This window comes from Tauraco erythrolophus, chromosome 6 (genome assembly GCF_009769465.1).
Source record: "Tauraco erythrolophus isolate bTauEry1 chromosome 6, bTauEry1.pri, whole genome shotgun sequence".
Taxonomy (NCBI): domain Eukaryota; kingdom Metazoa; phylum Chordata; class Aves; order Musophagiformes; family Musophagidae; genus Tauraco; species Tauraco erythrolophus.
Window position 1 is genome coordinate 3,923,093 of NC_141470.1, and position 23,542 is coordinate 3,946,634.

The window sequence follows — 23,542 nt, forward strand, 5'->3', positions numbered from 1 at the left end:
TCACTCAGAGGGTGGTGAGGCACTGAAACAGGTTGCCCAGAGAAGCTGTGGCTGCCCCATCCCTGGAAGTGTTCAAGGCCAGGTTGGATGGGGCTTTGGGCAACCTGGTGTAGTGGAGGGTGTCCCTGCCCATGGCAGGGGGGTTGGAACTAGATGATCTTGGAGGTCCCTTCCAACCCAAACCATTCTAGGATTCTGTGATTGGCGCTGCAGCAGTGGTGCCCTGGCAGGGCAGTATGTGGCAGCAGGATCGCTGGAGCCTGTGGTCATCCCACCCCACTGCCCTGCGTGTGGAGGTAGAGGGCTACACTTTGGGTTCCTGCTCTCATGCTTCCTCGGAGGTATTTTTTTTGTTTTGTTTTCCAAACCGCAGCAAGGAATCTCTTTTTTTTAACCTAAATGACCTTGACTTTGCTTTTCAATGTCTGCTCACGTCAGGGATTGAGATGAGAAGGCTCCGGGGTGATCTCAGAGCAGCCTTCTGGTACCTAAAAGATGCCTACAAGAAAGCTGGAGAGGGACTTTTTCCAAGGGCGTGTAGTGACAGGACAAGGGGCAATGGTCTTAAACTGAAAAAGGGGAGATTTTGACTAGATCTAAGGAAGAAATTTTTTACACTGAGGGTGGTGAGGCACTGGCACAGGTTGCCCAGCGAAGCTGTGGCTGCCCCATCCCTGGAAGTGTTCAAGGCCAGGCTGGATGAGGCTTTGGGCAACCTGGTGTAGTGGAGGGTGTCCCTGCCCATGGCAGGGGGGTTGGAACTGGATGATCTTTGAGGTCCCTTCCAACCCAACCCATTCCATGATTCTATTCAACAGCTTCCGCTCTGCTCTTAGACATTCCGGGTCCCAGGCAGGGACCGGGATGTGTTCCCGTCCCGGCGGAAGCGGAGCGGAACGCTCGGCGCGGGCTGCGGGGCCGGGCGGGCGGCGCAGCGGGCGGACCGCGCCGGGTCCGGCCGTGCTTCCCGGTGCTTCCCGGTGCTTCCCGGTGCCGAGGCGGGGCCATGGCGGAGCGGCGGCGGCGAGCCCGTGTGCAGGGCGGCTGGGCCGGCGGAGCGGCGGGGCGGCGCGCAGGTAAGGACCGGGAGCGCTCCGGGAGCGCGGCTGCGCCGTCCGGCCCGGCGCTCCGGCCAACACAGGTTTTTATCGCGACATACCTAAAAAATTTTACTTGTCTACGACCCAGAACGCAGGGTCGGCTGCAGGTGTGTACGGCTGCGTTTCTAATCGCACGCTTCATTGCGCCCAGTATTCCCGCCTCTGGGCAGGATGGGTGAGACAAATGGGATTCGGCAAAATGAAGGCTGCTGGTTGAAATGGCACTGGTTTGTACCCAACAAAGAGGCTGGAGAGCGCTGGGCGGGATTCCCGGCTTGCGAGGAGGACTGGTTTGGTTTGTGAATGTGGGAAAAAACAAAATGTTGCACTTTATTGCCCAATCCCAGTACCCGGGAAAGCTCCTGGTTCTCTGCAGACTGAGCATCCTTAGCAAAATGATTTTTTTTTAAATTCTTGGATAAAGTTAGCCAACTTTTTTTGTGTTTTTTTTTTCTTGTTTGTTTCATTCCACAAGTCAAAAAAGTTGGATAGTATCCCTAAGGGATTTAAAAAAAATTTTTTTTTTCTGTCTTTTGAATTATGCAGAGTGAAGACTTTTACTTTCTCTGTTTCAGGCCCGTTTTTAAACTCATCTATATGTGTAAATAAAACACGTGAAGTGGAGTGCCTGGGTTACTCTTCCATGCTTTCTCCCTAGTTTCAAAATCTTTTAATAAAGTTATTTTTCTCAGAGAAATGTATTTTTGTTTCCTAAAAAAAACCCCAAAATTGCAGAGGGAAGCAGTGTAGCTGCTTGGGAAAATTTCTCCTGGCATGTGACAGGTATTTGTGGTAGAATTGAAAGGTTCTAGATGTCATCCTGATGTTTTTGATCTTGTTTGTCTATGAATAACAAATCTATCTTAAAAAAATTTCCAGTTTCTGTGCAGTTTCAACTCTTATGTAATGTAGGTTTGGCTCTTCCCTGAAGTCTCTGTCGAGCAGAGGACAATACTTCAAAGAATGATTCCGTAAGTTCTTCCAAACTGTACTTTTTGTATGGTGAAATTCTATTTCATGTGGTTCTTTTTTTTTTTTTTTTTTTCCTTCTTCTCTGTACTTTAGCACCTGAGGCACCTGTGGCCAGCAACCCTGCCCCTGCAGGCACCAGACCAGCATGGATGAGGAAAGATCAGCCTCACACTCAAAAGCACTTTGTCTATGAAAAGCCATCAGAGGTAAAAATTACACAGTTACTAGCAGAATCTTACCTTTTATTAAACTTCAAATGATAAAAAACGTCAGACTTTTTGACAATGTTTAAAAACAAATTAAAAACTCTGCTGAGATGAACTTTGGGCTTTTACCAAGCAGAGTTTTCAACTGTCTTGCACATGTGGCAAACAGAAAGTTACAGTCCCTTTGGTTAGTCTCAGGCTTTGAGTAGTCATTACGGACCTGTTCATAACTCCTTTTTCTTGGAGAGCCAAAAGAATATGTTCTCCTAAATGTTCAGAACGATGCAGTGTCCTAAGCATGATTTGAGCTCTGCTTTTTCTCTTAGTTGGGATATCCATCTTATTTGTTACAGGGGAAGAGTGTGGGATTTGTTTTCTAGGCTTTGCTTTATGTCCCGTCAGCAGATGAAGGATATTGTGCTCTGGATTTTCTTGCTTGGGAAAAAGAATCTTCAGCACTTCTTTCTAAGACAGAAGTGTTTGAAAGGCTGTCATCTTGGCTTGGAAGGATTGGAGATAGTCTGGGAAGGTTCTCTTTCCTCTGTGGCAGAGCCCTGGTATCTATATTGTCCTATATTTTGACCCTCTTGCTCGCTCAACTCAGTAGCTCCTTGCATCTCAGCACTCAGAGAAGAAAAGCTTAAATCCCTGAGACAACCAGAACGATAATCCAGGCTGGATTAAACTCCTGTGTTTGCTTTTTGGTTTTTGTCAACACAAAAACCAGCTGCCTCAATCTGTGCAGACCGTTTTAAAGCGTCACCTCCTGCTATGTGTGCTCTGTCCTGTGTTTGATTTGTTCATCCCTCCTATAGTTGCTCTGGATTTTTGCTTCCAAAAGTAAGGATAAGAATTTTTTTGGTTGCAGTTGATAAATAGCAAGTATTGTAATACTCCAAATAATTTAGAAATGAATGTCCTTTAGGGGGCAGTTGATGGCTAAAAACTACTTGCAGTAGTAGCTGCATTTGAGAGTTTCTGGGGCGGGAAGAGAGTGGGTGGGTTGTTGCTGCTCACCAGTTCTCCAGAGCTTTGTCTTTCTCACTGACATACCAGTACGTGGCTGTAGAGAGTCCCTAGAGATGGCAATTAGCTCTGTTTGACCAGAGCATGCCAGGTACTTAAATGTTTAATATTCACCACGTATCATCTCGTTACCTTTCAGGTGGAGCGCAAAGTTCCCGAGGCAGGTGTGATAGAGTGAGTATGCTGCTGGCTTGACTGTCCTTCGTGCTGTTTTTCTGTCTTGTTGGTATGTGGGAATCTACTGAAAAAGAGCTCCTTCTCCACTTCCAGCTGCTGTGCCTTTGGAAGAAATTTCAGTAGAAAATGGCAGTAGAAATCATAGAATATGTCAAGTTGGAAGGGACCCATAAGGATCATCAAGTGTAACTCCCTGCTTCTCGCAGGACTACCTGAAAGTAAACCATATGACTGAAAGCATCATCCAGAACTGCTCATGTAGTGCTAGAAATCTTCTAGAAGATGAAAATGTTTCTCCCAGGCCAAGGATCCTGCTCTTTGAATCTGACCCTTCAGCTCCCTCCTTTGGCTCCTAAGCACTGTTTCAACTTCACTCAAGTTTTAAGTTCAAAACACAGGAAAATTAATTGGAGAAAAACTATAATTAAGCTCCTCCTTGACGCACTGATGCTGAGGGAAAAACAGGCATGACTTTTATTTTTCTCTTGCTGACACTAGCAAGGTTTCCTGAAGGCAAATTCAAATATGATAGAAGCAAGAACTTCCTCGGTGCCTACGAAAAACTAAGCTGACAGGGTGGCAAGATCACTTTACACTGAATTTCAGTAGAACTTTTTTCCTGAGCTAAATTTTGAATCAGGAGAGTCCAAGTTGGTGTTAATTAGTTTTTATAGCTTTGGTGTAGCTGTATAAGCCAGGAAGAACAAACAATTGGACATTCTGGGTCAATGTCTCCTTTGGTTAGCAATGTATGTTTTTCTAGAACAGTCCCTGTGTAAACTGTGCTGGAAATTACTTGCTGTTATCCAGGAATGTAGCTGGTATGACAACTCAAGCAGCACTTCCTTTGAAGGTTCAGAAAAGTAGCTGCTAGTAAGTGGCACAGTGAAGCTAAAGATCCGTAGATCACTTCCCCTTTGTGTTGAAACAGGGATCTTCTCAGAAAAACTTTGGCGTGCAATGTGACAAGGTGTGGTGGTGTACGGTGAAGTTATAGATTTTGAGAATTAATTTTTCTTTAGTTTGGTTGTCTTGGTGGAATTTTCTTACTCAGTGTGCCTATACATGCAAACATAGCGGTCAGGGTGAGGTCTGGTATGATTGTCTCCTTTAGATTCCTCATGACATCCCTCATTTGCTGATCTCCAGAGCCCTCAAACTGTGTATTGAGCCTTTGGTGAAATGAGAGTGAGAGGCAGGAAGTCCACACAAACTCATTTGCTTCTACAACACACCTTGCTGCCTTACTCTGTGCTCTGACAATCTCCAGAACAGTGTTGCTTCCCTTTATTACTTTTCTTTTTTCAAGAAAACTTTCCCTAGTCCAGGCTTACGGCAATTCCACACCCATGCTCCTCAGTGTAAGAAAATTCCTTGTTGTTTGTCCATCTGATGACTTTTTTTTCTTTCTCCATCCTCAGCAAGCCTGGTGTGTATGAGCTCAGCAAAGTTCCAACTGGCATTTCTAGGTAAGTGGGTGAAACTTGTTATTTGCTTTTGCAGAACGGCGCGGTGATGCTCAGCTTCCTGAAATCTAATCCCTGTAGAGTGTTTTGACTCCAGCAGCTGCACGTTGCCCTTCCCGTGTATCTTCTGTTCAGAGTACTTCTGGAAGTACTTAGGGTGTCAGGTAGCAGAGACTTGTGCAGTTCTGAGCAGCACTGAAGAGAAGAAAAATGAACCTCTTAACGTCTATCACACACTGCATCTAGTGTTCCTGGCTGGAATAAGGAGAAGGGGCTAATATCCATTTGTTTCACGGTCCAGAGTAAGTTGCTGCTGGAAATTTGGATGAGTTTTCCTGCGTTAGCAAGTGTGTGATGTCTGTGTTGTGTAGTTAAGAGCTGCCAAAACCTTTTGGCTGTAGATTGGACTTGTTTGAAATGAATCTAATAAAAGCATTTAACTTTAGGCAGATTTGGTAACTTTAGGATTGTTCCTTTTGCTTATGTGCTATCTCTTAATTATTTCACTTAATTATTTCAGCTTCAGGACGCTTCAAAACAAAACCTACTTGTTCTGTGGTTCCTACTGACTGAAATGCATTTTATTTTACCTTGCTGACTTAGCTGCAATATCAGTATTAATCTTTTATTCGGAATTTGATAGATTTTATTAATAGTGGGGAAAAAAAATGCCAAGCACATAGTAACTTTTTGTGCATTTATTTCAAAGCTTTCATCTTGGTTTCTCCTAAAGCTGCAAATAAATTTTTATACCAATTTGAAAAGTGAAAGCTTTGACCAGCTGAAAAGAGAAAAGATACACAGGCAGCTGGGTTATTCTGGAGTTTGCTTTCATAATATGTTGCTGGAATATACACGTTTCTGGAAAGTTAATAATGGGATTTTTGCATCTCTCAATGCCTTTACTATATTTTCTTATTGAATATTTGTGAAAGTAAACTCTTGTGAGCAGCGTTCCTGCTCTGCAGCCCACCACAGTGGCTGGAATTTTCGAATGCTGCTGTTAGTACAGTCAAAATATAAAATGTATGTATGAAAATGGAAAAAATAGGAGAGGTTAAATACTCTAGGGTTCTTGTGCTTGGAAAAGAGAGGATAGGATGGCAGCAGTGATAAAGGGCTGTCGAATTCCGAGTGGTGTGGAGATGGTGAATAAAGGGCAATTATTTACTTATGTGGGTGGTAGTACCATAACCAGGGCTATCTCATTTATCAGATGTGAAGTTACTAACAGAAGGATGGAATTTTTCACACAGTATGTGGCTGATTTTGGGACTCATACGATATTGTTTGTGTCACTCGGTTTTATAGGTTTTAAAAAGCAATTAGACATGTTTGGTGAGGGGAGGACTCACCAGGAGCTCCTGCTCCTTTCTGTTCTTCCTTTCACACCTGCTTTTGGCTGTCTTCAGGAATAGGATACTGGCTTTGACTTTTGGTTTGATGTGTTACAGTCGTTCTGAGCTCCTTGGGGAATCCTTGAAATTAAAATATTTTATCAAAGCATATGTAGAAATGTGTATTCCATCTTTTCTTTGTCTTTTCTTCCTCAGGATTCATTTGATTCCTGGCTTTGTTGACTCGGAACAAGCAGACTGGATGTTTGAACAGCTCCTCCAAGACATACCCTGGGGTCAGCGAACTCACATCAGACAGGGTAAGGAATGTGTAGACCAGCTTTTCAGGTCATTCCCAGCTCATTTCCATATCAAAATCCAGGCATTGTTTATCATTGTTTTTCATATTACGTATTGGCACTCCTTCACATTTTCTTCCAGGCTTTCCAGGCATATCTGAAGAGTACTGCTGCTTTTATTTCAAGCTCCATCACCATGTTCCTGTTACCAATTAAATGAGATCTTCCCAAATTAAAATTGCCTGTCTTAAAAATCTTTGAATTTCACTGCCTCCTCTGTAATCTCCAGTTCTTTTTCCCACTCTTTTTTTAAAGTAAGTAAGTAATATTAGTAAGTAAGTAAGTCTGTGCTCCATCCCTTCCATACTGTCTCCCAGTGATCCTGCAGAAACTGTGTTCTCTGAGGTTTCTGTCACCAGAAATGTGTTTTTTGTTTTTTTTTTTTTCCCTTTCTCTCTTAAACTCCCAGCAGAGCATGTTTCTTTTCCCTTGTCTTTGCTTCTTAGTTCCAGTATGCAGTAAGTGAAGAGACTGCTATTCTGGATTTGTTCACTAAGGGGCACCTGTTGTAGCTGAGTTTCACTCAGGAAGGGATGTGAGTTAATTATGTCAGAGTAGTTACTGGCCAGGGCTGGAAAATGTCTTCAACATCTGTGTTTACTGGCTTGCAGTAAAGGTGCCATGTCATGCAGAATGTTACCTGTCAAGCATGAGAAATGGCCACCAAGATAGTCTCTTCAGAAGCTGAAAGTATTTTTAACTTGATGTTTGTGTTACACCATAGAGCACACACCTATTTGTCAAAATATTACTTGTCCAGCCACGTTCTGCTTCTGTAATGCCCCGTTGATGCTGCAGCCCTTTCCACTTCAGCCTTTCCGGTGGATGTGTCACGCCATCGTGTTGGGCACTGGAACCAGGAGAATATAAAACAAGCCAGAATTTCAGTTTCATTCTGCTGTCTTTAACTTGTCTGGTCCCTGCCCTGTCCAAAATTTTGACAAGGTAATTCCTCTTGCAGAGCCAGGCCTCTTTATGAATAATCTCATTCCTGCACTTGGGTTCCTTATGTAAGGCTGAGGATTTTAAGAGGTTGCTTTTTAACTTTAGGTGAGTGGACAATCCCTTTTTGATCACGTTTCTTGGCAGAATTGCGTCATCTTCCCATTTTCAAACCTTTTGATAAGGCAACTGAGAAAGTCTTTCTGTTTTCCTTCTTTTTTTTTCAGAAATATCTTTTGAGGAACCAAGGCTTACTTCCTGGTATGGGGAACTTCCTTACACGTACTCCAGGATAACAATGCAGCCAAACCCAAATGTATGTAGATGTTTACAGTTTTATTATCATCTACAAAGAAATCCTTTGCAGAGATTGAGAGACAAAAATTCCCTCTAGCCTCTGTTTTTATCTAGAGTGTCAGTATTCATTTGTGATCCACAGCAGATTCTGGTGGAATGTGGACAACTTCATAAACCAAGCATTAGGAGTGGATCGACTGAGAGGAGCATGATTTAGTTGCTGAACATTGGCAAAAGGAATTTCAGAATTTAAAGTTCTGCTTTTAGGTCGGCGTAGCTTTGGACAAAACTCTGAATTGCTCTGCGTGGCTTACTCTGTACATCTTTATATGGGAGGTTGTGGTGTACACAGGCGTGCTGAGCTTTTTGTTGCAAAGATACACTGAAATAGTTACTTTCAGAAACACTTGGATTCCATGCTGCTCTAAAGGAGAATTTAGGCATATTGTTGGTTCCTCTATGAATGCTACATTCACACACGACCTGCCTGCTCAGCCACTCCAGATTGTATAATGTAATTTCCCACGTTATTTTGGGAGGGTTAAAAATCTGAGTCGTTGATTTTTTTTCTTCATGTTCACTCTCTCTCTTCCAGCCTGTCGTCCCATTGGCATGTCTCTTGGTATTGCTTTGTTGGAAATTTCAAACAAAGCCTACTGGCAGTAGGCTGCAGTGTTCTGAACCATAAATTAAGGGTGACTGTCGAAGGCTGGATAGTGCCCAAAGTCCCACAACTGCTGCCAAAGGGGGGCACCTCCTAGGAAAGCTCAGTTTGGGAAAAGTGTTATTTAACAAGACGAGTTGTGAAGTTCAGAAATTCCCTAACCTGTGGAATTTGTGGTGGAAAAATAGGCTTTTTTTTTTTAAAACTCATTCGTGGGATATTTATTATTTTCAATGGACTTTTCTGGAAGCTGAATGACTTCAGGGATGGAAAGTGCCCTCACAAAATCATTCTGCTGTACAGTAACGATTTAAATCCAGTTCAGAATTGCCTGTTGTGGAAGCCCTTGCTGCTCAGAGCTCGGATAGAACCTATGTGCCCTGAATTCATGGCTTCACTTCAGTTTGCATAAAGGTCAGAGTTAGCACTCATTGGGCCACTGACGTGTTTTTCTCATCCAAGAGGTACAAGGTCTAAATCAGTCACGCACACCAATCCTGTCTTTTATCCCTGAATAATTCTTTTTACTGAAAGAAACTCCAGCAGAAAGTGAGATGCACTATTGCATAGGCAGATATATGGGTTAGGCTGCGCACAGACGCTCTGACATTTCGCTCAGCTTTGTAGGTGGGAGTTCCTGCAGCCCTAGGAGAAGCAGTGGGTGGCACAAAGAGCACAGTCCTTACCTGTAGAATAGAGTTTATATCGTAAAACATCCCAAGTAAAATGGAATTTAGTGCACAGCTTGGCCAACACCATTTACCTGCCCTGAACACTTGATCTGTAAGAGTAACGAGCTTTGTGCTTGTCCTTTTTCATTTGGCAAGTCTGGGTGTGATTGCAGCGCTGTTAGGCATAATCCAGTGCTCATGCCTCAACGAATTTTGGTGTTAAAAAAATGTTTCTTTGTAAACAGTGATGTAGTTGGTGACAAATTAGTGTTTCAACAAAGTACTTCCACTGCTGCGGGTTTGTAGTGGAGTTTCCACTGAATTGTAAAATTCACCATGCAGTAACGTTTTTAGTAATAAATACTTTAGTGGTAGGAATTGGAGGAATCCAGTCCAAGTTGGATCACTGAAAAGTGCTTTCAGTAATCCTTGTTGGACTGTTGTGTCATTGCTTCGTCTGTCGTGCACGTACTGTGCATTCAGACAGCCCAGTAACGAGCTGTAGCTTTTTTGGGGATGGTATTACTGATTTCCCTACCTGTCCCATAGCTGCAAGCTATGTTTTTGTATAATTAATTACTCACATGATTGTCATTGAAGGTATTTCTGTTTAGCTAGAAATAACCCTAACAGAGAAAGATGGTACGTTGAGGCTTCTGCAGTGTAGCCAAGAGGTTAAAAACACTTTAAAACACTTTAAGCATGGAAAGAAGGCGGTGCAGACTCGATTATTAGAGGTGGATACTAGGAAATAATTCCTGCTGTTTGTTCCCACCTGGAATACTGCATTCAGCTCTGCAGTTCCCCAACACCAGAAGGACATGGAGCTGCTGGAGCAGGTCCAGAGGAGGCCACGGAGATGATCCGAGGGCTGGAGCACCTCTGCTATGGAGACAGGCTGAGAGAGTTGGGGCTGTTCAGCCTGGAGAAGACAAGGCTCTGGGGAGACCTTCCAGCAGCCTTCCAGTGCCTAAAGGGGCTACAGGAAAGCTGGAGAGCGGCTTTGGACAAGGGTGTGTAGTGATAGGACAAGGGGCAATGGCTTTAAACTGAAAGAGGGGAGATGCTATGATTCTATGATTTAGATTAGACATAAGGAAGAAATATTTCACTCTGAGGGTGCTGAGGCACTGGCACAGGTTGCCCAGAGAAGCTGTGGCTGCCCCATCCCTGGCAGTGTTCAAGGCCAGGTTGGATGAGGCTTTGGGCAACCTGGTGTAGTGGAGGGTGTCCCTGCCCATGGCAGGGGGGTTGGAACTGGATGGTCTTTGAGGTCCCTTCCAACCCAAACCCTTCTATGATTCCCTCTTCTGCCAGTGATGCACTGGGAGATTTGGAATCAGTTCTCTATCCTCCCTTGATCTCCATTTCTGCTTATATAATGGGCAAAAATTCTGTCCTACATTGTTTAGTTGTTGTGGTTTTTTCTATATACTTAAAAGCACTCTGACAGATGAAAGTCATGACGTGAGTTTGTAACGTTAAATAATGATTCACTGGACTGAGTCGTAGTGGAATGTGCAGAGCTGCCGTGGGCTATGGGCTCAGCAAGACGTTAGCAAAGGGAAGGAGGAAATTCAGGACCTGTGGAAGGTTACAGTGTCGAAGTCAAACCCCAAGAGGTGATGAGTTGGGCTTAAGGAGCTGAACTAAGAGCAGGGACAGAGGGCCATGCTGTGATAGTGTTAGACCAGCCATTGCCTCTTGTTCCGTGTCAACAGCTGCAGGCGACTGAGAGGTGTCATTGAGTCACCGATGGCAACTTTCTGGATGCCCCATGCCCACCAGCAATGGCCAAGTATCTCAGATGTTATCAGGCCCCTGTGTTAAACTCCTATAGCTTGGCCAGGAGGTTAAAAGAACAGGTAGGCATGGGAGAAGTTGCATGTTTTTTGTCCTAGTTAAGAGCTCCCGATGTTTGTCCGTGGTCAGTTCAAGCAGATTTTACTGTCTGCTTTCTCACTTTCCAGTTAGCCGGGGTGGCTGCCTACATCACAAAGCCAGTCTGCTTTTCATGCTAGTTCTAAGAGATGATTTAGTATTGAGTGATAGTTAACGTATGCCTATTTTGCAGAAAGCCTGTTCCTCAGCTTTACTAAAAGTATTATCAGAACCGTTCAGAGGCATTTGTTTGATTTCATAGAATCATAGAATGGTTTGGGTTGGAAGGGACCTCAAAGATCATCTAGTTCCAACCCCCTGCCATGGGCAGGGACACCCTCCGCTATACCAGGTTGCTCAAAGCCTCATCCAACCTGGCCTTGAACACTTCCAGGGATGGGGCAGCCACAACTTCTCTGGGCAACCTGTGCCAGTGCCTCAGCACCCTCTGAGTGAAAAATTTCTTCCTTAGATCTAATCTAAATCTGCCCTCTTTCAGTTTAAAGCCATGGCCCTGTGTCCTATCACTACACACGGTTGTAAAAAGTCCCTCTCCAGCTTTCCTGTAGCCCCTTCAGGTACTGGAAGGCTGCTATGAGATCGCCCCGGAGCCTTCTCTTCTCCAGGCTGAACAGCCCCAACTCTCTCAGCCTGTCTTCATAGCAGAGGTGCTCCAGCCCTCAGATCATCTTTGTGGCCACCTCTGGACCCGCTCCAGCAGCTCCATGTCCTTCTTGTGTTGGGGACCCTAGAGCTGAACACAGTATTCCAGGTGGGTTCTCAGGAGAGCAGAGCAGAGGGGCAGAATCCCCTCCCTCGCCCTGCTGCCCACGCTGCTTTGGATGCAGCCCAGGACACGGTTGGCTTTCTGGGCTGCCGGCGCACGTTTCGAGTTTATTGTGGTTTAAGTGCAGGATATTTTGTTTCTTAGTAGTTTTCCCTTTGTGTCTCGTGCTGCTGCTGACCTGCCTTCGTTGTCTTTACCCTCCTGCTGCTGTGCTGATTGCAGTGGCATCCTCTGCTGACCATGCTAAAGGAGCGCATTGAGGAGGTCACTGGCCATACCTTCAACTCTCTTCTCTGCAACCTCTACCGAAACGAGAAGGATAGCGTAGACTGGCACAGCGACGACGAACCAGCACTGGGGAAAAATCCTGTCATTGCCTCGCTCAGCTTCGGCGCTACCCGGACCTTTGAGATGAGGAAGAAACCCTCCCCTGTGAGTGTTCATATTGCGTTGAGACAGTCCTAGAGTTACTGATACGTTGAGTATTTTCCCTCTGTTCAGAGAATTACTAGTAGTTAATGGAAGTACAACTCGTAAAGTTCCGTGGAGTAAGTGTAGGGATGGAGAAATCCGTCGCGTGGAATGTGACATCTTGAGGGTGGGAATGGGGCCACACTAGTAACGTGCAGCAGCGTAGTGCTGCAGTGAAATTGCAGCCTGAGCGTTCTTCTGCCAAATAAAAGCCTTTCCCATCACTTCAGATTGAATCTGTGATGGTGGAAGGGGACTTCTACTGTGTAAATGAACCAAAGGGTCGACACCATTTTCTTAAACTCAGGCAAACATTGTGTAGTGCATAGTGTACGTGAGATGAAGGCTTAGCTCTGCCTGCTCTTGTAAGTAAAAATCCTCTTCATCATGTTTGCATTCTGACTTGTGTGTTCAGGTTGAGGGATAGGGTACAGAGGGAAGTACCGAATTTCCATGCCATAAAATACCAAACTGTTGCATCGTACTTTTTAGATCTTTGCCTTGATTAGGAGGCACGTGTGGAACATCCTTTCACAAATCAGTCGGTGATTCAGTAGTGAATACTCTTTCCAGATAAAATGCTGTGCTTGGGAATGCTGTCAACAAGCCAGCTAACTTAAAACTTAAATTTGCAGTTTGTGTTTATCCAAGTGAAGGCATCAGACATTCCTGTTTTGCGAATACAGGCCTTGTTTTTAGGGTATCCTGCTTCAGATGCCCTTTCTGCATGTGTAGTCTTGGAGAACTTTGGGAAGAAGTTTACCATCTGCTTGTGTTGCTGTTTACTGTAAGTAATGCAGAGAGTAAAGGTGATGATGTAGATGCCCCATCCCTGGAAGTGTTCAAGGCCAGGTTGGATGAGGCTTTGAGCAACCTGGTGTAGTGGAGGGTGTCCCTGCCCATGGCAGGGGGGTTGGAACTAAATGATCTTCGAGGTCCCTTCCAACCCAAACCATTCCATGATTCTCTGATTATCAGCCTATTAGATAAATGTATGCTGATGTACTGAAGTCTGCCCATCAAGAGTCACCTCGGGTCACCTGGTTGTGAGCAGCAAAGGTCAGAATTTGAACCAGAAAACAAATCAGTAATTTGCATTTTTTTACCACTTCTCTAATTTGTAAATTCTTTGTTGTCTGAAGTGAATTTAATCCTGGTCCCTGAGCGTGACATCACATAACTAGTGTGTTACGTCAGTGGGCGTAGCATGAGTAAGTATCTCTGATTCTGTGATGATAACAGAATATCAGCTGGAAAGTTCCTTCCTCTGGGAAACTGTAAATGGTGCTTGGATTCATTTCTAGAAGTGCAGTGTTGCCCTTCGATAGGTCAGAATGAAAGCCACTTAGATTTCAGTATAAACTTTGCAGTTTCCCCTCTTAAAAGTCAAACCCAGTTCTTGAGCAGGATGTCTTTTTGGTCTGTTTTCTGAAAAGACACCCGCTATGAGCAAAGGGAGAAATTCAGTCTGTGCCATTCATAATTGCCTGCTTTCTTTATCTGTACTGCACAATTTCTTCCCTTTTCTTCCTGAGATGAATGATTTTTCTATAGATGTACCCCTCAAGCTCTCTTCATTTTTTTTTTTTTTTTCCTTTAATGCCTCTGACCCTGATATTTCTGACTAGCTGAGTCGTGCTCCCTGGGAGGTGTATTCCTTTTGCAAGCGTGACATACTTGTTTCTGAGGTGTGATCCCCATGTGCAGAGTGATTGAGTAAGTTGCTATTAAGTGCATCCTGTGCCTAAGGGAACTCGTACTTAATAATTACACGGCACACATTACGTATTCTTTGCACGTTCCCAAAGCCTGCAATTTTCTGAGAGCATCCTATGACACTAGATGCTTTGCCAAGTGGGAGTTACAAGAGGCTCTAATGGAAATTACAACCTTTCAGCCTCCAAAGAAGTAATTTTCATACTCTATTGTAACGTAACGTTCTCTCTTTCATTAAGAGAAAGTTATAGTGGATTGTGGATATTTGAAGTTCCATCATCACTTTACTCAAAAACAAGTTGTGGGAAGAGGAATTTGCCGGTATCAGTACATCGGGTTTTCCAGAGTTAGTCCTCACTGAGGAAGGAAAGAGAAGGTAAATCCTTTTCTTCTCCATATTAAAGCTCTTTGAGGTTCTAATATTTCAGATTCTAGAGTTTCAAAGGCCTTCATTTCCCTCCGTTTGTGTAAGTGCTCTTAAGTATTTTGAGATGAAAGGTGTCATGAAAATACAAAATGAGAAATACTATGGTAGAAGCTCACTGTGGGTAAATGGTACGGGAATTAAAACCTAAAACGATTGCTTTGTGTGATCCTGTACTGGGTACAAAACAGTATGTACCACAAATAATATTTTCCATATTATATCTTGACGTGGATGAACTTATTAGAGAAAAAAATCCTGTTTCTCTAACTGCAAAGACCACCAGGAATGTTTGTGGGTTGATTTTTTTCGGTGCGTGTTTGTGTGAATTTTGACGTTCTCTGGTAGGAATTTAGTGGCATTTCTATAGGCCACTCTGAAACTGTCACAAAAAGGAATCTATTTATCCTTTCTCTGCATTTCTCCTTGGCAAAAAAAAAAAGAAAAAAAAAACAAAACCAAAAGTTCTTTAGGTGCGAGTGGTATTTTTTCCGGAAAATTATTCTAGGATGAGGGGAAGGAAAGGATCAGTCCTCTGTTTTTTGTTTTGGTGAGTACCGTACTGGATGAGTAAGTGTTCATCATATAAAAGATGGTAAAGGGACGTAGAACCTATTTGAACCTGCATCAACAAGCATCCCTTGTGGATAAGTAAAAATAATTCTTACTCAGACTTCAGTCTAGTGTGTGTGAAAAGCTACAAATACATTTCAGGAGTAAATTTCCCACTGGAATTAAGGAGACTTTGCATGGAAATTAACAGGACGCCCAAACTGGTTTACTTTGCTTGCTGGAGTTTTTCTTCTTAAGCATTCTTTCTTCTAAATACTGCCCTTTCTGTTTACTTGGACCAGTTGTCTGGCTGTAGCTGTTACTTTGCCTTTGCTTTAAATGGTTTCGAGGGTTTTTTGGATGCCTGCTTGGTACTTCGGAGTCTACAGTGAAGTGATCTGATTTCTTTAATTTTCAGCTTCTAGTTCCAGTATAAATTACTGTCATGGCAAAAAAAAAAAAATTGCCAGCCGGGAACTTTTTCTTGCTTCCTTGTTGCCCCCCACCCTTGTAGCTCCTGCCTACACCAAAACCAAGAGATGAATACTTTGGTTTAGGGCTGTGATTCATACACAATACCCACAAAGTCTATGGGTTTAGTCAACAAGTCCTCTTGTGCTTGCCCACAGCATAGCTGTTACCACCACACCACCGGGACCTCCTCCGGTTCTCCATGGAGCCTCAGGGTCCCCGTCCCACTCGTACATGGCTTCATCATCCTACTCTAGAGGAACTGATTTCACTGTGTTACATGGGTCTTACTGATACAGTCTCACTGCCATCTGATCAGGTTTTTTTTGGAAGCTGTGTGTGAAATGTTAGTTCAAGTGTGAACGTTTAATGTCCCACTAAGCTCCCACGTTCCCACTGGGAGATGCTCTGTAGCAGAGGTCTGAGTGCCATCAGGACCTGTTGGGTGTCGTTGTCCAACCAACTGCCCTGTGAACTGTGGAAGGAGTTAGGAAGCCAACCATCAGGTTGCTTTTCTTCCATCTGTAACCAAGGAAACTGGTGGGTGCTGGGGAAGGGGGGGAGCTTCACAAATGCCTTAGGTAATAGCAGGATGTTTGTGGTATTCTCAGAATCAGCCTTCAGATAGGTCTGTCCTCCAAACAAAACACTCAAATGAAGTCCTTGAGTAGCTGTTCTAGCAGAAGTTAAAGATCTCCTAGTACTTTTGAAGAGAGCAGAGAAAAATAACCCTTTGTGTCCTAGCAGGCTTAATTGAAGGTGAACATGGGAATATATAGAGCACAGTGGAAACAGAGGCTTGGATCAGGATGAGGAGGATTGAACTTCTAGATTGGCACGAAGGAGACTTGCAGACAGCAGTGGCTGCAGAGGAGGAGGTGTTGCCCACCAGTATGGGCAGGACTTGAGCAGCTATAGACAAGCAGAGAGGAAGATGTGAGTGCTTTAGAGCTAAGCTACCTCCTAGTAGCTACCTCTTACCCTTACTACTACTTGTAGTCTGCTAGGTCAGCTGCAGAAAGTCTGAGAGAACATAAAGATAGTCCTATGTAGGCGGGTGAGTGGATGACGTGAGGAAAGGGCAATAGAATTGATATTCATTTTCACTGAATCCAGAAATAAAAGAGCCACGGGGAGGATTTTGTCAGGGATAGTGAGAACAAACAGGTAAAAATGCAGAAGTATTGAGAGATGAGACCACTTTGTTGTGGAGGAGGGTGTTTTCACAGCTGGTGGTGTTAGGGGAGTAAACTGGAAAAGAGGGATACAAGCAAGATGGAAGTCTGAAAAGTAAAAGATTAGGAGTTTTTTTTAAGGATAATTCTCTTGGTAATAGGTAAATAGGTAAAGCAGAAGACTAGAAGCCAGCCTTCTCCATGAAGGCTGCTGACTTTTGCCTTTGAAAATAATTATACATCATTTGCTTGTATAACTGCATTATTATTTATACGTTCTACAAGATGTTTCCATTTACTTTTCCTTATAATAGAAGGTGCTTCCACGCTATCCAGGACCCATTTCCTACTATTATCTCAATAAACTTGCCTGAGCCTTAAGGAGCAAACTTAGGTGATTTATATAGATTTATACTAGATCTTTTCTCTTTCTTACCTTTTTGATTTTCGAGACAATTTTAAGAAAAAAACCTCGATGGAATCCAGGAATGCCCATCAACTCATGCTGAGCTTTCCTCACTTATTAACCGTAGTTACTTGAATTAAGGATGAAAAAAAAAAGTTTTAGCCAGTGTACTTGGACAGTGAAAGGCTTGGATTGTATTAGTGTGCAACTCAAGATTATGAAAACTCTAATATACTAATTTTCCTTCATAAACTTCTTGACCTCTGAAACTCAATTGAGTCTTCTGTATGTCTAACATCAGCTCTGGAGGTAAAAGTTCTGAAATGAGATTTGGTGGACAGTGTTATTAATGACATGTAAGACAGTGAAAACTTTTTGTCTGACTTTGCCAGCTCTGCAAAACCAATTGACACTAAAATCTCTTTTTCTAAGTAAAACTAAGCTCAGAGATGTCCCATTTAAAACAGAAAGTAACTGCTGTTTTTTCATACTGTCTTTTTCTCCTAAATAATTTGTCTTAGAAGAATTCCTTTTTAATCAAGATGAGCAAGAGGTAAAAATAAGTCCACTGCTGTCCATCCACAAAGTGAAATGATGTAATGCTTTGAAATAGAAAACAGCCATGCAATGGTATTTCTGTGCTTTTCATCAGCAGTCATGTTTACAATACCTATTTTTGAAGGTTTCTTTCTTGTTTCCTCTGAATTTTAAGAAAATGTTTTTGACATTACACCTTACTTTTAATAGAGCAAGATGAATGGCTAATAATTCTAGAAGCTTAAAAATAGGTTTTGCATTGTCCTTACAAAGAATATGTATTACAGGTGATTCCAAGTGCCTTCAGCAGTCCCTGATTCCAGAGGTTTAATGAATTTAATTAATCACTGGCACAGCCTCGGGCCCTTGGGTATCCCCAAGAAACGCACAACTCCAGAATTACCAGCCAGCCAGTCCCAGACATGAACAGAAAGTGACAATGGTGTGAATAAATAACCAATTACATCAAGTCATGCCTGTTATTATTGGGAATTGATTTGATCCCAACCTGCACCTCAAGCTGGGTTTAATCTTACTGTGATAATTCCCTTTTCCCAGTCTCGTTTTTTCTGTATTGTCTCCAGCTTCTTTGCGACCTGCTTCTCTTACAGGTGACACAGATTGGGACCTCTCATCTCTTTTCCCTCTCCCTTTCCCCAAGCACAGTTTCATTTTGCATGACAAATGTAACAAATGCCACTCTGGTAGTAACAGGTTTTGTTGAGTCTGGAGTAATTGCTGCCTTTGGCTGGGTCTGAAATAATTGAGCGTTGCTTCTTCCTAAGCATTCAGCAAGGGTGATTTTAGGAGTCCACCAACCATTGGAAGACACTGGAAGGTAAGATACTGCCTAAAAATTAAAAAATGAAAAATCTGAAGCATTTGTTCAGCAGCTGTCTTAAGATGCATGGTCCCTTACAGGAACACTATCATGCTTTAGAAGCTCAGACCTGGCCTAATTTTATTTTTTTTCTTCATCTCTGTAGTGTTTGTGTGTTTCTGGCTTTTCTTTTAAGAACAAATGACTGATGTGGTGATCTCTTTGGAAAAAAAACAGTATCTCTGCTTCTAGAAACAGTGGTACAATAACAAATATGCATTCAGGCTACGTGTTTGCTATATGCAGTATCCTCAGAACAAGGTTAATCCTGTACTTGCACAATGTAGAAACTGAGAACCTGTCATACTCTTTTTTGAGTGGACGACATTTATTGTCCACTTTACACTTTCAAGCTATCTATGGCTTTCTAGAACTTAAAAAGAAAAGACCTTTTAAGTCCCCTCCCTTTCAACACTAACTGACATATTTCTCTGACTCCCCTTCTCTCTAAAATAATCCCAGTATCTTGCAGGTGGTTTCCTATCTGAAACTTCCCTGAATTCCTGATTTCAGAGAGTTGCTTTCCACTCTCCCTAGACAACTTGCAAAGTTTTGTAGATAGATATCTATAGAAGGCAAAATATATACTGCCGTTGTGTAATTGGGGGACATCCTGGTTTTGCTATTCACATTTCACTATTAATGAAATAACCAAAGTGCCACTGTTAAGTAGGCAACATGTTAGATGGAGGTTTTTCAAGGTTTGCAGCAATTTTTTTCTGCAGCTGTTGGAGGCTAAAATCAGCAAATACTAAAGGAGTACATAGAGCATTATTACACCTGCCCGTGTGGCATTTCAGAAGACAGCTCATGTCACACACAGTATGATTTCATGAGGAGGTTACTGTCATGATTGACAAGAACTGTGTTGGCATAATAGACTTCCCTGAGCAATTTGACTTAGCAGTATATTAATCTGATTTAAAATTGGAAGGGACAGTGCAAAGCAATAGAGTTGCTAATGCCACTGATGTGGCATGTGAGAGACGAATACTGCGGTGTCACTGTGTCCAGTTGTTGTATTTAGAATCATGGAACGGTTTGGGTTGGAAGGGACCTCCAAGATCATCTAGTTCCAACCCCCCTGCCATGGGCAGGGACACCCTCCACTACACCAGGTTGCCCAAAGCCTCATCCAACCTGGCCTTGGTCACTGCCAGGGATGGGGCAGCCACAGCTTCTCTGGGCAACCTGTGCCAGTGCCTCACCACACTCTGAGTGAAAAATTTCTTCCTTATATCTGATCTAAATCTCCCCTCTTTCAGTTTAAAGCCATGGCCCTGTGTCCTGTCACTACACACCGTTGTAAAAAGTCCCTCTCCAGCTTTCCTGTAGCCCCTTCAGGCACTGGAAGGCTGCTATGAGATCACCTGGAGTCTTCTCTTCTCCAGGCTGAACAGCCCCAACTCTCTCAGCCTGTCTCCATAGCAGAGGTGCTCCAGCCCACAGATCATCTTTGTGGCCTCCTCCGGCCCCGCTCCAGCAGCTCCATGTCCTTCTTGTGTTGGACAAAAAACATTTGTGCTTTAAAAAAGTTGTACGTAATCTGAAGGCTTAAAAAAAGTTTGCAAATTATTTGTCTTCTTGTTTAGCAGTCCGTTTTGCTTAGTGGTATTAAGGAGAAGAAGATGGTTTTAGATAGGAGAAGTTGTTCATCCAGCAGATACTACTATACCAACATGTAATGTCCAAACCAAGAGAAATTCAGAACAGAGGGAAGATGAAGTAGTTAACCATTGGAATCAGGGTGGCTGTTGCAGAACATCTCCATGCAGAACTGTTCATTCCAAGAGCAGATGTTTCCAAAAGGTTCACAGCCCCACTCCAGAACTTTGCACTAGATGTGGGAACTCCCTGTTGAAGTGAGACGCTGTGGCTTCTTTCATCCTTAAAACGCTCAGCTCCTGAACTCTTTATGAAACATGGTAACAGAGAAGTTGAGTTAGACTTGTTCATCTTGTAAGAGTGTCTTTTCCTCCTCTCCCCTCGCAGCTTTTTAAGCTGTGCCATAGAGGACTGGGTTTCTACCAAGTGCACATACTTGCTTCTCCAGTGTCCAATGTTTCTTTCTAGGAAGAGAACGGAGACTATACTTACGTAGAAAGACGAAGAATCCCACTTGATCATGGCACTCTGCTAATGATGGAAGGAGCTACCCAGGAGGATTGGCAGGTAGGAACTCCTTGACACGGTTTGGGTGCTTTACCTGCAGTGCAGTTCTCTAAATCTGCATGAGGCATTCCCATAAAGGTGTGTGGGATGTTCTGCTTCCAGTGACACAGTTGTTTCCCAGTGCTTTAATACTGCTTTCTGCCTCGGAATTTCAAAGCACCCACAGAAACAATGGGTTTTCTTTCAAGTGCTAAAGGATGTTAATAGGAATCAGCTCAGCTGTGCCAGCATCGAAGTTCAGCAAGGAAGGTTGCTGCCTGCAGCTGCAAGAGCAAAATCAATTTAGGAACTTGGAATATAAAAAAGTTGTAATTTAACAGGTCTACGTTAATCTACAAAGACCTTTTGTTTTCAGTGGCCCTGAGCAGTCAGAACATGAATTTTTTTTGCCTTAGCTAAATGTTTAGAAATGTTAATAAAAAGCCATCCCAGCAAATGAAGGTTTTTTTTGTTGCTTGCTTACCTGTATTTTAAATACACAAGCTCATTCTTTTTCCTTTTTTTTTTTTTTTTTTTTTGTTGTTTTGTGGGATATTTTATCCCTCATGCCACTTACAGCATCGAGTGCCTAAGGAATATCACTCTAGAGATGCACGGATAAACTTGACCTTTAGGTTCATTTATCCAGAACCTGATGGAGTTTGGAAGTGAAGAGGCACTTGGATATAAACCCACAGCAGATCCAGAACCTCAGCTTGCTACAGGCTGAAAGGAAGCCTTACAGGAACAGAGTTCCGTGAAACATCTGATGGGAAAAAGAATTGATATTATGAAGATCTTTGGGAATCAGAAGCCGCCTGTGTTATGTGGACAGTGCTGGTTTGTTTTCAGAAATGATATGCTATTAGATGCTGCTAAATCACAGGGTTTAAGTTTGTGAAAAAACAATGATCGTTCTTCAAAGAACACAGAGCACGTGAAAGATCCAAGAGGTACCAACTGGAGCAGAAGGATGCAGTGAGCAGTTATTTTTGCACTTTCTCTTGTCTTCCCTTTCCCCCCCCAAGCAGTGATCTGTGTTCTAAGCAATGACAAGACAATTATTTTATGTAAAGCCAGCTGTGTGTGTGTGCTGTGCGTAGAGAAATGAGAAAGCTGCACTTCATGATGATCTCTGAGTATTACTGATTTCACCAAGGGATGGTGCAGTGGTTTTTGTTTGTAGGTTGCAAAATCTTTTCCAACAAAGCCATCAGGTTCGTTATATAAATAACTATTTGAATTATACTAGTGCCTAATAGGGTCAAGGCTCCCTTCTGCTCTGCACTCTGTGGTCAGACTTTATCCTAATTCTTTATCCATGTAGCCAGGACAGACAGAGGCAGCAAGCAGAGACACCTTAGCCACGAGCCAGGTTGAAGCTGCCCTTTGCTTGAGTATTAACACTCCCCCATCCCTGCTGGATTAAAACTGTTGCCTCTGTGTCGTAGGCAGGAAAATAGACACGGAGAGATGAAAAACGTTACTTTCAGAATTTGCTGATAAGTTCTTAGTCTCTTTTTTTGTTTTTAGCACAACTAAATTGTGGCTTGCAGTGATTTTTTTGATGCATAGGTGGTTCTCACTGCAGCTAAATGGTATCTGCTGTGCTCCATCACAACATAGGGTTGGTGTGTCCTCACGTGCTGCCTGCAATAGGATCTAAGCACGGGGAAGTACTCTATGCCTTGTGACACGTTAACGTTGTGAAGCAACCTGGTGTCCCTCTTCAGTGCAAGAATAAGTTGGAGTTTAGAAAATGTCTGTCTTCTCTTAGCCAGCATTTGCTGTAGTTTAGAATTCTTATTTGATGAGAGCAGTCAAGTTATTAATGCTCAATTATGCCTAAGTTTTAATGTTATTGATTACCTAAAGGACAGGCTGTTGAGTCATTTCAATCCCTGTGCTCTGAAATTGGGCAGAATCATTTTCTTTGTGTAGCGAACAACTCCGGAAGCAGCTTCTCTACCTAAAGCACCATCCAGCTTTTGAAGTAACTTATTCTTCTAAAATGAATGAATGTTACTGGAAAACTTACTTTGTCGTCTAACGACGTCTTCGCTTTCATCCCAGTTTGTATAGAAATACATTTTTGAAGTATGTTTAATGTGAATTCCTTGCATTTGAATCTAAGATCTGGGCTCTGTGATGTATCTCCTGAGAAATTAGTGTTGAAGGAGGCAGAGGATTACTTTTACGTTCACTTTTGTTGGGTAACTGGAGCTTTGTGCACATCCCAGTATGTGTTCCCAGGTTTGGCAGTCCTGACAGTTGAGTGGTTTTCCTTAACCAAGAGGCAGTGTTTATTTCTCCAGGTATTCTGTCAAGGCAATGCTTCAGCTTTTTTCAGTTCGTGCAGCCTACATTTATTTACACCGTGTTAAGAGCAGTCATCCTGCAAGAGAGTGTAGGAGATGAGGACTAGGTGGAAACTTCTGAAGCCCCAAACCTCAGCCTATGGAAGTTGAAACACGTTTGAATTCCATGAGGCCACGGCACATAACTGATGGTAGAGCCCCAGAGGCTGACACTGTTGCAGAAGAACAGTTTTTCACCTACTTTCTTGGTTTTAATTTATAACGTTAGCAAATTGTGGGTTAGTTTCTTTACTTCCTTTGATCTGGGAGAAGACCAAGGTTTCCTCCCCAGCAAGAAAATTGTTGTATCCCACGGAGCTCTCTTGGGGTGACACCTTTTTATTGCTGATGTCTGCTATGTTCTGCTCTCTCTTGCGTGTCGACTGTGCTGCTGCTGCTTATATCCCAATCTAGTTGACAGTGAGGAGAAGGCACGTGGCATCATTCCTCCCTCTGTCCTGAGTGCCCTGACTGCAAGGGGAACAGTTGGCATAGAGGTCATGTTTCTTTGTCAGCT

General features: G+C 43.0%; 1 protein-coding gene across 4 annotated transcripts; it reads left to right on the forward strand.

Moving 5' to 3' along the window:
- The first annotated feature begins 1,006 nt into the window (after positions 1-1,006).
- ALKBH3 (alkB homolog 3, alpha-ketoglutarate dependent dioxygenase) lies at positions 1,007-22,781 on the forward strand. 4 transcript variants are annotated; one of them, XM_086613441.1, is made up of 9 exons: positions 1,007-1,091; positions 2,166-2,278; positions 3,444-3,478; positions 4,903-4,950; positions 6,501-6,604; positions 7,813-7,901; positions 12,108-12,317; positions 20,591-20,689; positions 21,248-22,781. In XM_086613441.1, exons 1-9 carry the CDS (start codon positions 1,007-1,009, stop codon positions 21,338-21,340), a joined length of 876 nt encoding a protein of 291 aa, XP_086469567.1. In that variant the 3' UTR covers positions 21,341-22,781. The 4 variants fall into 4 exon arrangements, with proteins under 4 accessions (XP_086469567.1, XP_086469566.1, XP_086469568.1 ...); XM_086613440.1 differs by having other exon boundaries at positions 1,007-1,085; positions 2,157-2,278; XM_086613442.1 differs by having other exon boundaries at positions 1,007-1,076.
- Positions 22,782-23,542: the final 761 nt, after the last annotated feature.

What these genes read in the sequence shown, in the direction of transcription:
- ALKBH3 (XM_086613440.1), top strand. Translation starts at nt 1,007, where the DNA reads ATGGCGGAGCGGCGGCGGCGAGCCCGTGTGCAGGGCGGCTGGGCCGGC. An exon ending in TCTATGAAAAGCCATCAGAG is followed by an intron (nt 2,279 to 3,443) that starts GTAAAAATTACA and finishes GTTACCTTTCAG; the next exon opens with GTGGAGCGCAAAGTTCCCGA. An exon ending in CCCGAGGCAGGTGTGATAGA is followed by an intron (nt 3,479 to 4,902) that starts GTGAGTATGCTG and finishes CTCCATCCTCAG; the next exon opens with CAAGCCTGGTGTGTATGAGC.